The sequence below is a fragment of the Denticeps clupeoides genome, chromosome 7 (assembly GCF_900700375.1).
Source record: "Denticeps clupeoides chromosome 7, fDenClu1.1, whole genome shotgun sequence".
In the NCBI taxonomy this organism is placed as follows: Eukaryota; Metazoa; Chordata; class Actinopteri; order Clupeiformes; family Denticipitidae; genus Denticeps; species Denticeps clupeoides.
In genome coordinates, this window is record NC_041713.1 from 20462791 (window position 1) to 20475132 (window position 12342).

At 41.5% G+C, this 12342-nt stretch overlaps 1 protein-coding gene across 2 annotated transcripts in view; it reads left to right on the forward strand.

Moving 5' to 3' along the window:
- Positions 1-12005, forward strand: part of LOC114793804 (protein kinase C alpha type-like) — a 33214-nt gene extending 21209 nt beyond the window's left edge. For both annotated transcript variants that reach the window (XM_028985933.1, XM_028985934.1), the window contains 9 exons: positions 2070-2195; positions 3093-3266; positions 3907-3998; positions 6921-6983; positions 8019-8157; positions 9431-9511; positions 9966-10070; positions 10179-10319; positions 10732-12005. In XM_028985933.1, coding sequence (XP_028841766.1) covers positions 2070-2195; positions 3093-3266; positions 3907-3998; positions 6921-6983; positions 8019-8157; positions 9431-9511; positions 9966-10070; positions 10179-10319; positions 10732-10917 — 1107 coding nt within the window. In that variant the 3' untranslated portion in view covers positions 10918-12005. The remainder of the gene's footprint in view (positions 1-2069; positions 2196-3092; positions 3267-3906; positions 3999-6920; positions 6984-8018; positions 8158-9430; positions 9512-9965; positions 10071-10178; positions 10320-10731) is intronic.
- The last annotated feature ends 337 nt before the right edge of the window (positions 12006-12342 follow it).

The following is a 12342-nucleotide window of genomic DNA, read 5'->3' on the forward strand; positions in this document are numbered from 1 at the left end:
TTCTATACATTATTTACATTCAGTGGCCACTTCAAATAAAAAAATATATTTCTAATATATATTTTAAAGATTTTTTTTACAAGAAATGTCCCATTTTTTCCCAATAGCTTTTGTAATAATGTTTCAGTGCAAAACTAAACTGTCAAAACGTATTCTAATATTCAAAGCTTGGTAAAGCCCATTGAGTCCATTTTTGCAAAGACATAAGTGTTGTCTCCTTGTCATATGAGCTTCACCTGTGACTAATAATGGATCAATGAGGTCTCATGTGTGTATAAAAGGAAGCCCAGTACACTGGACCTTCACATCAACTGCAACTAGACCTCTTCAAACATGCCTGAGATTCACCCTGAGACTAAAGTGTTTATTATCAAGAGGCTGAAGACCAGATCCACGACTGATATGGGAGACACCTTCAATGTGTCTCAGCATCAAGTACAGAGGATGAAAAAAGATTTGAAGAGACTGGAGACATTTTTGACAAGCCCAGGTCAGGCAGAGCCCGCAAGACAACTGCTCGAGAGGACCGTTTGTTGGCTAAAAAAGGCCAGACCATATTTTTTTTCACTGCAGCAGAGCTGGTCGCCTGATGTCACTGTGTCAACCAGAACAGTTTGTTAGATTCTGTCTCGAAATGGCCTCCATGGTCGAATCAGTGCCCAGAAGGCAGCACTAAACAAAAGACAATTGAAAAACCGTCTGGCATTTGCCAAGGCCCACAGCCTGCTAAAAGGAAAAGTTGCAGAAGGTGGATTTTTCAGATGAATTTTCTGTTGAATTACACCACAGTCGCCACAAATATTGCAATACATTCCCAACCATAAAAGAAGCCAAATTTCTTCAGCAGGATGGTGCTCCATCACATACTTCCATCTCCACATCAAAGTTCCTCAAGGCAAAGAAGATCAATTTGCTGACATATTTTTGTATTTGCAGTAAATTTGTTACATTTACACAAAAACGTCTTGCCAAAATTTGACCTTTCTCTCTTGATTAAATGATAAATCTTTTTTCAGTGAAACTAATTCATTTCAATGCATTAAACTTCATTTGGTAGGGTTTTAGCTTTTCATATGAGCTTTTTTTGAACAACAATTGATTAATTAAAAGTTAGGTTAATAGCAGGTGTTTTTACAAACTAGATAAGCGACAAGACTTTTGTCAGAGACTGTATATGCTTCCAAGTTAATTAATTCCATGTTGCACGTATTTAAGTTGTTTTTGGTCACCTATGTCGTGCCTTATTTGTGTCTCATGTTTGACAAGGCAAGAGTTTGGACAATTGTTTTTCTAAAGAAGAGCTTGATAGAAGCATTTGCTGTCTCTAGGCCTTGCAGTCAAAACTGATTAAGCTTGAATTGACAATTCAGGAATATGTCACCAAATGGTGAACCATAGGCACCATGGCATTAAATATATGTATCAATGGCCATATCATTCATCAGAATTTTTTCTGAATTCAACTATCACAGCAGAGATTTCACCTATGGATACTCAAAAATTATTGTATGTTTCCATGATGAGACAATCGTCATGATGGAGAGTTTGGGACAGTGGTGACATAGCGAGTAAGTAAACGGACCCTTAATCAGAAGGTTGCTGGTTCGAATCCTGAGCCATTGAGTTGCCACTGAACAAAATACTGTCCCCACACACTGCTCCCCAGGAGCCTGTCATGGCTGCCACTGCAGATGGCACATTTTGTTGTGTGCACTGTGTGCTGCGTTGTGTTTCACAATGACAATGACTTCACTTTCACAGTGACCTATACTTGTTTCAATAAATAAAGTGATTGTCACATGTGATACACAGCAGCACAGCACACGGTGCACACAGTGAAATTTGTCCTCTGCATTTATCCCATCACCCTGAGTGAGGAGTGGGCAGCCATGACAGGCAGTGTGTGGGGACGGTGCTGTGCTCAGTGGCACCTTGGCGGATCGGGATTTGAACCGGCAACCTTCTGTTTACGGGACCACTTCCTTAACCACTAGGCCACCACTTCTTAGTGCCAACTATCAATAAATGTGTGTTAAACGTGTCATGCTTCTTGTATTTCTGTACTGTAGAAGGCAAGGCTTGGACAAAGGAAGATAGAGAATCCATCAGGTAAACAACTGTTACCTCCGCACATGGAGAAGAAGTTGAACGATTTCCACTTCCTTGCCGTGTTGGGCAGAGGCAGCTTTGGCAAGGTATGTACAATATAATTCAAAGTTCATCACTCACATTAAAATTGCATAAAACTACACAAATCAGTGACAACATTAATCCTCATGATGGGTCTATGATACAATGTCTATTATAATGGTATCCGTGAAGGAGTCAGATTATATTAAGCATCTCCAGGATACAGTGGTAACTACCTGCTAAATGTCAGAACACAATCAGTCCATCACAACTACATATCACAACTGTACATATGGGACTGTTTTTAGACCTCTGCAATGAGTTGCAAATATAAATGTTTTATCTGAGATGAAAGAAGGTAACATTAATAACACATGCTGATTGAGTCAAGGATGGTAGTAGCCTAGTGGGTAACACATTTGCCTTTGAACCAGAAGACCCAGGTTCAAATCCCACTTACTATCATTGTGTCCCTGAGCTAGAAACTTAACCCAGGAGTGTCTCCTGTAACTACTGATTGTAAGTCACTCTGGATAAAGGTGTCTGATAAATTCTCTAAATGTAATGTCATTCTACTGGGAAACATTTGGTTCATGTGTATGAACATAAAGATTATTGACCACCCCTCATGGTACTGATAATGTGTCCTTCCACCCTGCAGACGTTAATGAATGTTTTGAGGAACCTGAAAAATAGTTCTCACCTCTGAACTTACAGGACTTAAGGAATCAGCTGTTCAGATACCACAGTAGACAGGTCCTATGGAGTTCAAGACTTGACAAGCCAGAGCTGTTTTGGTGGCACAAACACAATATTAGGCGGGTGGTTTTAATGTTGGGGCTGATTGGTGTATTGGTGCAGTTGGATTACAAGAGAGATAGTACAGCTTTTGCAACAATGGGTGCAACAATGAACATGGAATTTTTCTCGCATCCATTCATAATCATGATGTCTACTTCTAGGTGGTGCTTGCAGAAATGAGTGCTACGAGACAGCTTTATGCCATCAAGATACTGAAGAAGGATGCTGTAATACAGAACGATGACGTAGAGGCCATCATGGTGGAAAAACGAGTTCTGGCACAGTGTAACAAACCACCTTTCCTCACTCAACTGCACTCTTGCTTCCAGACAGCGGTAAGGAGATAATGAAGTAAAGAATGAAAATGGCTTTATAGGGGAAAAAAAGGCTGCTAAAGAAACATAATGAAAAGAGGTAGTACTGGAACAAGCATGATATAAACAAGATAAAAGGGTCCACCTCTTGACCTGGCAAAAACATTTTTTATGAGTTAATCAATATGTCAATCAAGTGGCATAGCTATGGTGTCATGACTGAGTATAGGCACAAGGTACAATTGTACGACATTATGCATTATTTATTTAAAGAAACAAAACAACGAGCATCCAAAACATGGGATCTTAAATTTAGAACACATGAGGATGATAGCTAGGGCTCACAAAACAAAACAAGGATATCGTGCCACCTGGTGGACCAGGATGTTCCAACAGTTTCCAAACTGAAAGGGGATGGAACTGGAGCAAAGGATGGAACTGGATTGAAACATGTGATCTTAAGTATAAGAGTAAGATAATTGAGATCTAATTATTAGGGCAAGGACAATGACAAACAAAGATATGGTGCCACCTGATCTAATGCACACTGGGAGTGGCTCAGAAAGTCTTTGTACACTGTCTATATCACTGGACATCATCTCTTGCAAGAAGCATAGGCAACACATTTGTTTGATTACCTGTTTTATGTTTCCTTCTGCAGGACCGACTGTACTTTGTTATGGAATACATCAGTGGAGGAGATCTCTTATACCACATTGAGCAAGTTGGCAAATTCAAGGAACCATGGGCTAAGTAAGGTTCAGTTTTCTGAAAACATGTAAAAAGAATAGACAAATGAAAAATTTCTTGCAGTAGCTTAAAACTTCCAGAAATTACTATAAACTACTTCAACTTCAGCAAAGTAGTAGACCAGAATGTTGTTGTGTATCAGTATATTTTGCTTTATTGTAACCATAATTTGCAGCTCATGTTCAGGCTGAAAAATATTTGTGGATTTGTGCCAAATAGTTTCCAAATAGTTTATTTAGATTCAAATAATGTTTTGGCTCCGCCCCTAGTATTCATGTGTCTTTTAAAATTGATACATTTGCAAGAATCTAGGTATCTACAATATATAGCATATATAGCAGTATATAGCAGGGCTGTAACCACTGACTAAGTCGCTTTAGATAAGGGTGTCTGTTAAATTCCATAAATAACAACCTTAAGAAAGATCCTTGAACGAAGAAATTAATCACACAGATGTGGGTCAAGAATCTAAGCTTTGAGTCTAGGGATTCTGAAGTAGCTCAAAGTGGAGAGCATAGAAAATTGTTATGTGGCTAGAGACCAACAAGCTGGTGGTATAGGAGAGACCATGGAGAACAATAATATGTGAACAATGACAGCTATATTGTCTATTGGCTGGTTAAAGTGAAGTGATTGTCACATGTGATACACAGCAGCACAGCACACGATGCACACAGTGAAATTTGTCCTCTGCATTTAACCCATCACCCTGAGTGAGCAGTGGGCAGCCATGACAAGCGCCCGGGGAGCAGTGTGTGGGGACGGTGCTTTTGCTCAATGGCACCTCAGTGACACCTTGGCGGATCGGGAATCGAACCGGCAACCTTCTGATTACAGGGCCGCTTCCTTAACCATTAGGCCATTTGGTTGATTCGTTGTGGAGGTTGGTTCTGAGGGAGAAAGAAGGAGAGATGCTGTGACTAACTTTTGGAGAGCCATGAAAGCGCATGAGCTTGGTTGTGCTTTGGCCCCTGGTGAGCTGATTGCTGGACCCATTTCAGTTTGCCTACCACAATGGCACTGGAGTGGATGATGCCATCATTCACTTCCTACATCATTCCCTCTCTCACCTGGAGGCCGCTGGGAGAGCTGTGAGAATAATGTTCTTTGATTTCTCCAGTGCCTTCAAACACCATCCAAAATCCTGAGGGACAAGCTGGAGCACACAGGAGTGAACCCTCACCTCACAACATGGATCCTGGACTACCTCACCAACCGACCACAGAATGTGAGAACTCAGGGCTGTATGTCAGACAGGGTGGTCTGCAGTACGGGGGGCTCCACAGGGAACGGTTCTGGCACCGTTCCTCTTTACCATTTACACTGCAGACCTACAAATCCACCAACTGCTTCCGGCAGAGGTTCTCTGATGACTCTGCAATAGTTGGCCTCATCACAAATGGGGACAACAAGGAGTACAAAGAACAACTAAACATCCAGCGTATGGACATTGAGGCGGTGGAGAGCTACAGGTACCTTGGTGTTCATCTGAACAATAAACTGGACTGGACTCACAACTCTGATACCCTCTACAGGAAAGGGCAGAGCAGGCTGTACCTGCTGTGGACCCTCAAGGTCTACTGGGGAGGTAGCTTCTCTGCTGGGTACAGGAGGAGACTGAACAGGCTGATCCGGAGGGCCAGCTCTGTTCTAGGATGCCCTCTGGACCTAGTGAAAGTGAAGTGGAGGAGGTGAGTGACAGGAGAATGCTGGATAAGCTCCCACCCCCTGACAGGACTGAGCAGCTCCTTCAGTTGCAGGCTGCGGCACCCACAATGTGGGACGGAGAGATTCAGAAGGTCCTTCCTGCCAACCGCTGTCAGGCTCTACAACAGCTGACCACACAATCACACACATCTAGAACACCATCTCCACTTCTTTCAGAAAAATATCTTTTATGTATATACTGACATATAATGATCTTTACAATTCACATTCATTGTTATTTTGCTATTCTAGGACTATTTATTTGTACAGTGAACTTATATATTATACAGTCGACATATTGTCTGTGCTATTGTGTTTTGCTGCTTTTATCTTGTACTGTCCACTTCCTGCCGTGACGATGTAAATTTTCCACTAGTTGGACTAATAAAGGATCCTCTTGTGAAACCCATTAGACCCAGTCTAAAGGGTTTATGCCCATGTCACGTTCTTGTCTAAGGGGGAAGAATGTGGACAATTTGTGAGAGGTGGTCAGTGGAAAGGAGGAACACACGGGGGGACAGCAAAGTGCAAAGTGTATTTATTTACAGTGCGAGAAGTGATATATGCAACCAAACCAACAAGGGCTATATATACCACCACAAAACCCCCAACCAAACACACACAAACTGTATACAACACTGGCACAGAGCCAAACACACTGACAGAGGGGAATCCACGGACATACAAATATACACATGGGCAGAGGGGGATACACATAGGAGGGAGGACCAACACTAAAGATGAAAACAAAGCACACTAAACAGTATCTCAAACACTTTATTCTAGTTGTGCACCACACAACTAGACTCCAGACTCCTGGTGAGCTCTAGACCACTGTCTTCCTGTCTTTGGCGGTAAACAAATCACCAGACAATTGGCGGAGCCATCAATCAAGAGCTCTTTTCCTTCAGGTTCAAAAGTGGAAAACACACATAAACACACATATACACCATATGTCGCAAAACACCCAAGGATGTAATAGCTCATAATACCAAATGATTACAGGATTCCGTGCAAATGTATTTGCAGACCATTACATGCTGGAATGTAAATAATTGACTCTCAGCGAAATATAAAATAGAGATTTAAAGGTAATATAGATTTTAGAGTTATTCATTGTAGTTCATGTTCAAAACAATTAAAGTCAACCCAGAGCAGCTTAAGGTGAGCTATGAAATGTCTGTAAGTAACGTACTTACTGTCAACTCTCATTTGTAGGTTCTATGCTGCAGAGATCGCAATTGGGCTTTTCTTCCTGCATAGAAAAGGAATAATTTATAGGTGGGTATAAAACAAATGCAATTACAAATCTATATTAGGACAATCAGCAACTACTGAAAAGTCGGAGAGATAATTTGCTTAGAAGTGTAATAAAAGAATACATTTGTATGATGTTGTATGTCCACACAAAACATAATGAGGTTGTTGAAACACACACTGGCACCAATTTCAAATAAAAATTGAGCTTTAGTAACAGTCAGGAACACACTGCATGACAGATAGTACAGGTATGGGACTCGAGACATGCAGAACAGATAATATACACAGAAAAAACACTGATGAAGACATTCATTTGTGTTCATTTGACCTGGTATTGAGACTAGACTGAATTGAGTCAGATTGCTTTAAAGAACTTGACCTTTCAAGTTAAAAAGACCTTATTTTTTCTACTCACTCTATCCATAACCACTGAATCCAGATAACAGCTTGTCGTGGAGAATGTTGAGTGTGAGCCTAAGCCTAAGTAATAATAATAGCGCTCAACAAAAATATTATCTGTGCTCCTTCACGCAAACACAAAGCCAGACCTATAGACAAAATTAAGTTTTAAGTGTGTGTGCTCAGTGAATGTTATCGCCCATCTGTCATCATAAATCGCATTATGGCTGCGAATGTCCAGCCGTTATCTTTTGAGCTACAATGGTGGAGCTTTGAACAGTCCACAATCAGGCATTGTTCACTCAGCATTGTTCGCCACTCCCAGGCCCCTGTTGGGGTCCTGTGCCAAGGCTTATGAGTGAGAATTCTGGCTCCTGAACTTTGCACATGCTGCAGCTTTTTAAGGACCAAGCAGTAGACCATTACAATAGTCTAGATGAGCAGTGATGAACACATGGTTAGAGAGTGTTTGGAAATCGTCCTGATAAGGAAGAAAGTTGATTTAGTGATTGACTTAATATATGACTGAAAGATAACGACTTGAGATTTGCACATCTGTACCTCAGCCTGTAATGGGTAGTACAGTCTGTACACCATAGAGAATATGGGAATCCAGATGTTTTGCCCTGCAAATGTTTTCATTCTTCCTCTTTCCAGAGACTTGAAGTTGAATAATGTAATGTTGGACTCACATGGACACATTAAGATTGCAGACTACGGCCTGTGCAAAGAGAACATGCACGAAGGCATGACAACGCGAAGCTTCTGTGGCACCCCAGACTACATGGCCCCTGAGGTGAGATGAATATTTTCTACGTAAGGGACTGGCAGATTATGGTGGACATTGAGAAACAACTGAATTGCCCCTTATTACGCTGTGACTACCTCACGGTCTGGTTTTAAATTCCAAAAATCCATGTTGACGTTATCATTTTAGAGGAAGTTATGAGGACAGAGTAGCTAGTGAACTTCTGTTTCCTTGTATCATTCCATTTTATTACACATATTACGCAGGATCAGTTGGGGCAGTGGTGGCCTAGCGGTTAAGTAAGCGGACCCGTAATCAGAAGGTTTCTCCCCTGGGTACCTGTCATGGCTGCCCATTGCTCACCAAGGGTGATGGTTAAAAGCAGAGGATGCAATTTGCTGTATGCACGCTGTATGCATGTGCTGTGCTAGGTATCACTTCAATCACTTTTACTCCCACCTTACCTACTGGTCACAGAAAGGTTTAGCTGACATTTCAAACAAAGCGGTTTAACCTACAAGCACCAAACCTGGTACATACATGTGTCTCTAATTGACACCCCTGTGCTAAAATGCGAAAATGCATTTTTTATTTGTCTTTTTTCTCACATCCCAAACGTTTATGCTCAGATCTTTACCACAACATCCCATAAAGACCAAAATTGCGCTGCATCAAGAAAAGGAGTTTAATATTCCATGTGTCAAAAATCTTATTTCTATCTGGATCAATGACGCCGGCTCGCCAGCGCACCTCTATGGAAAATGCCCCATGGGAGCAGACGCTCCACACACCTGCCCTGCCGGGGTACATCGCGGTCCCATACTGCGAGAACGAATTTTAAATCCTGTGAACAGGTGACTGTTCACTTGGATACAGGTGACAAGGACTTTCCTGCAGAACTTGAAGGGGCCCATGTTAATTGACCAATAGCTTATTGGAGAATGTGTTCTAACGTTCAGTTATGTCGTGTCAGATGTTTTGGCCCATACAGAGGCCAATTCCCGACATCTCCTTCATGTCTAAATAAATGGGCAGCAGTGGCCTATTGAGTAAGGAAGCGGACCCATAACCATAAGGTTGCAGGTTCAAATCCTGCCACACTGCTCCCTGGGCGCCTGTTGTGGCAGCTCACTGTACAGAGCAAATTGTATTGTGTTTCACAAGGAAAAAAACAATCGCTTTCATAATATATTCAGCATAACAATCTACATTCTATTTAGTAGGAAATGGGACATAAAATGGCTGTCAGAAAAGCTGTTCCGCAAGAGCTGTGAAACAGTTGGACTACCAGTATAATAAAGTAAGGATGTATCTTTTACAGATCATTGCGGAACAGCCCTATGGCAAGTCAGTGGACTGGTGGGCCTATGGAGTTCTCCTGTACGAAATGCTGACTGGGAAGGTACATTGCAATATGGGCCACTGAGACCCTTTTTTTCTAGTTTTGTTAACGCTTGCACGAGACCAAGTAATCCTTTCAGCCTGAGATTTTCTCCAAATCCTGTAGAAATTGAGGCTCATTTTGGATACTGTCGTGTACAGATGCAGATGTGTACATGACTATGTGTATGGTCCAGGAGCATGAGTGACAGATCGTGCAGCAAACCTTTTAACTGGAGGTCTAATGCAGAGAGCATAGTGAATGTACTGAATGTGGTTCTCAGGAAACTAAAAGCAGAGGGCAATCTGAAAGCCAAAGTCAGCGACAGTACGAATAAAGCAGTATGAGAATAGAGCAGCTACCTAAAGCTACAAAACATTTGCTATATAATAAACAAGAATTTTACAAGGGCTTATATAAAGAATTTTTAAAAATATTAATCAGTTATTGTCCTAACTCTGCATTCCCCCATCAGCCCCCCTTTGGTGGTGAAGATAAAATTCCATTCAAGTTCATTATGGAGGACAACGTTATATACCCTCGCTCCATGTCACAAGAGGCTGAGTCCATTTGCTCGAGCGTGAGTAGTGAAGCTGTCTATGAAAAAACATTTTATCCACCTGATCCAGATGAGGCCACCTCATGGTGACTCTTTTAGTTGCTGAATCCTGTCCCAACACATTTACAGCTGCTGATGAAGAACCCTTCAATGCGCCTGGCCTGTGGCCCTGATGAGGAAAGGGATATTCAGCGTCACGTGTTTTTCAGAGACATTGACTGGAGGAAGTTGCAGATGCTCCAGGTTCAGCCACCTTTTAAACCAAGAGTGGTGAGTAGAACCCCTGATCATCACTGTCATTGTGTTTCTCGTCAGTGTGTGTCAGTGTTATAACAGTGTTGGGTGGAGACAGAACCTCCAAAGAGGGTGCTGAAGATAGATGAGGGAGCAGATTAGATATGAATTCTAGATTTTGTAAATGCAACAGAGAGGTGAACTGGCCAACAGAATACTGTTCATAATCAGTTTTTGGAGAGCATGCTTGTTTACCCGGTGGTGTCAGTCTGGTCATAGAATCGTGTCAAGTACTCTTGTCAAGTATGAAGTCATGGAGTTGCCAGTCACAAGTGTTGAGATTTTATTCACAATCCAACTCAAAACGCTTGAAGCCTATGGAGATATCAGCTTGTCATTTCTGTTCATATGCCCTGAGTCTCACCGTCCTTCCCCTTCTTCCCAACAGTGTGAAAAAGGTGCTGAGAATTTCAACACGTTCTTCACAAGAACTGACACCAGTCTGACACCAGTCGACCCGTTTATCATTGCTTCCTTGGACCAGACCGAGTTTGCTGGTTTCTCCTTCTACAACAAAAACTTCATCCTCCCATCTGATCGGAGTTGCGTGAGGTCAGGCAGACTTGTCCCATAATTTGTTATTCCTCACACCCTGGGACACAGTGCTTACTGGCTACTATAAAAAAGATGAAAATTAACTCACCAAATATGATTAATGATACAGTAATTGGGCTGCAGTGACTGTAGGTGCAGAAGAAAAGAAAGAAAAGCACTGAGGCACACCTCACAATCTCTGGAAGAGTTAGCTCCATGCCCCTAGCTGCAGATGCTGCATGTAAATAGAAGGCTGTTTGGGACAGAAGTGCATTTGGGTTAAATGGTGTTTTTTTTCCATGTATACAGAATGCAGATATGACTTTTTTTCTACTTATTACCTTTACTGCTTTTTGAAAATATACTGTTATTAAGAAAATGTGTGTGAAGAGAATGGATGTTTCCCTGTTTTTTTTTACTTAGTAATTCTGGAAAACATGATCTGTCCTTTAGTACATCTGGCCACTGTTTGACCTCATGGATCATCCATAGCAGCACACTATAAAAAAAAGACAGGACGTAATATTTGACTCAATATTTCAGATAGTGATTTCACGTACATACATTTTTCAACCGAATGCATATATGTGCTGTTTATTCATGATTCAGTCTTCAGAGCATATTTTGTATCGAGGTTTCAGCGGGACATATGAGCCTGGTTGAATGCAAATTTGCCTTGATCCTGCAGTACCGGTGACTCTGCATATCTTAACTTTTAAGTGTATCTTTTTCTGTGCATGTGGAACAGAACCAGCATGCATTGCATGTACTCTATGTACCAAGAGTATTGGCAGAATGTTATTGCCTTATTTACTCCTCTCATTCTAACGCTTTTTATTTGGTACTGTGGAGGGTATTTCAAATAAATCTATACCATACAAATATATTACGTACAAGTATATACAATTATATTCCATTTGAGTTTACGAACATGATATATGCTTAGCTTTCTTATATTTTTGGTCAAATTTATTAAAGTATTTCATCTTAATCTGTTAATTAGTGCTATGTGTACTTGGTAACTAAATTGGACACACCTGAAATACAGCAAAACGAATCACAGTGTTCAATGCAAGTCTGTTAACTGATTAGTAGAAATTAGTAGAAGACCCAGGTTCAAATCTCACTTACTACCATCGTGTCCCTGAGCAAGACACTTAACCCTGAGTGTCTCCAGGGGGGGACTGTCCCTGTAACTACTGATTGTAAGTCGTTCTGGATAAGGGTGTCTGATAAATGCTGTAAATGTAAATACTAAATCAAAGACCAACTGACATATACTGTGTCATGTGTGATAATGTTACTCCTTGTTTCTGTATGACTTCCACTTTGATGGTGGCAGTGGTGGTCTAGCGGTTAAGGAAGCGGCCCCGTAATCAGAAGGTTGCCATTGGAATCCCAAGGTGCCACTGAGCAAAGCACCGTCCCCACACGCTGCTCCCCGGGAGCCTGTCATGGCTGCCCA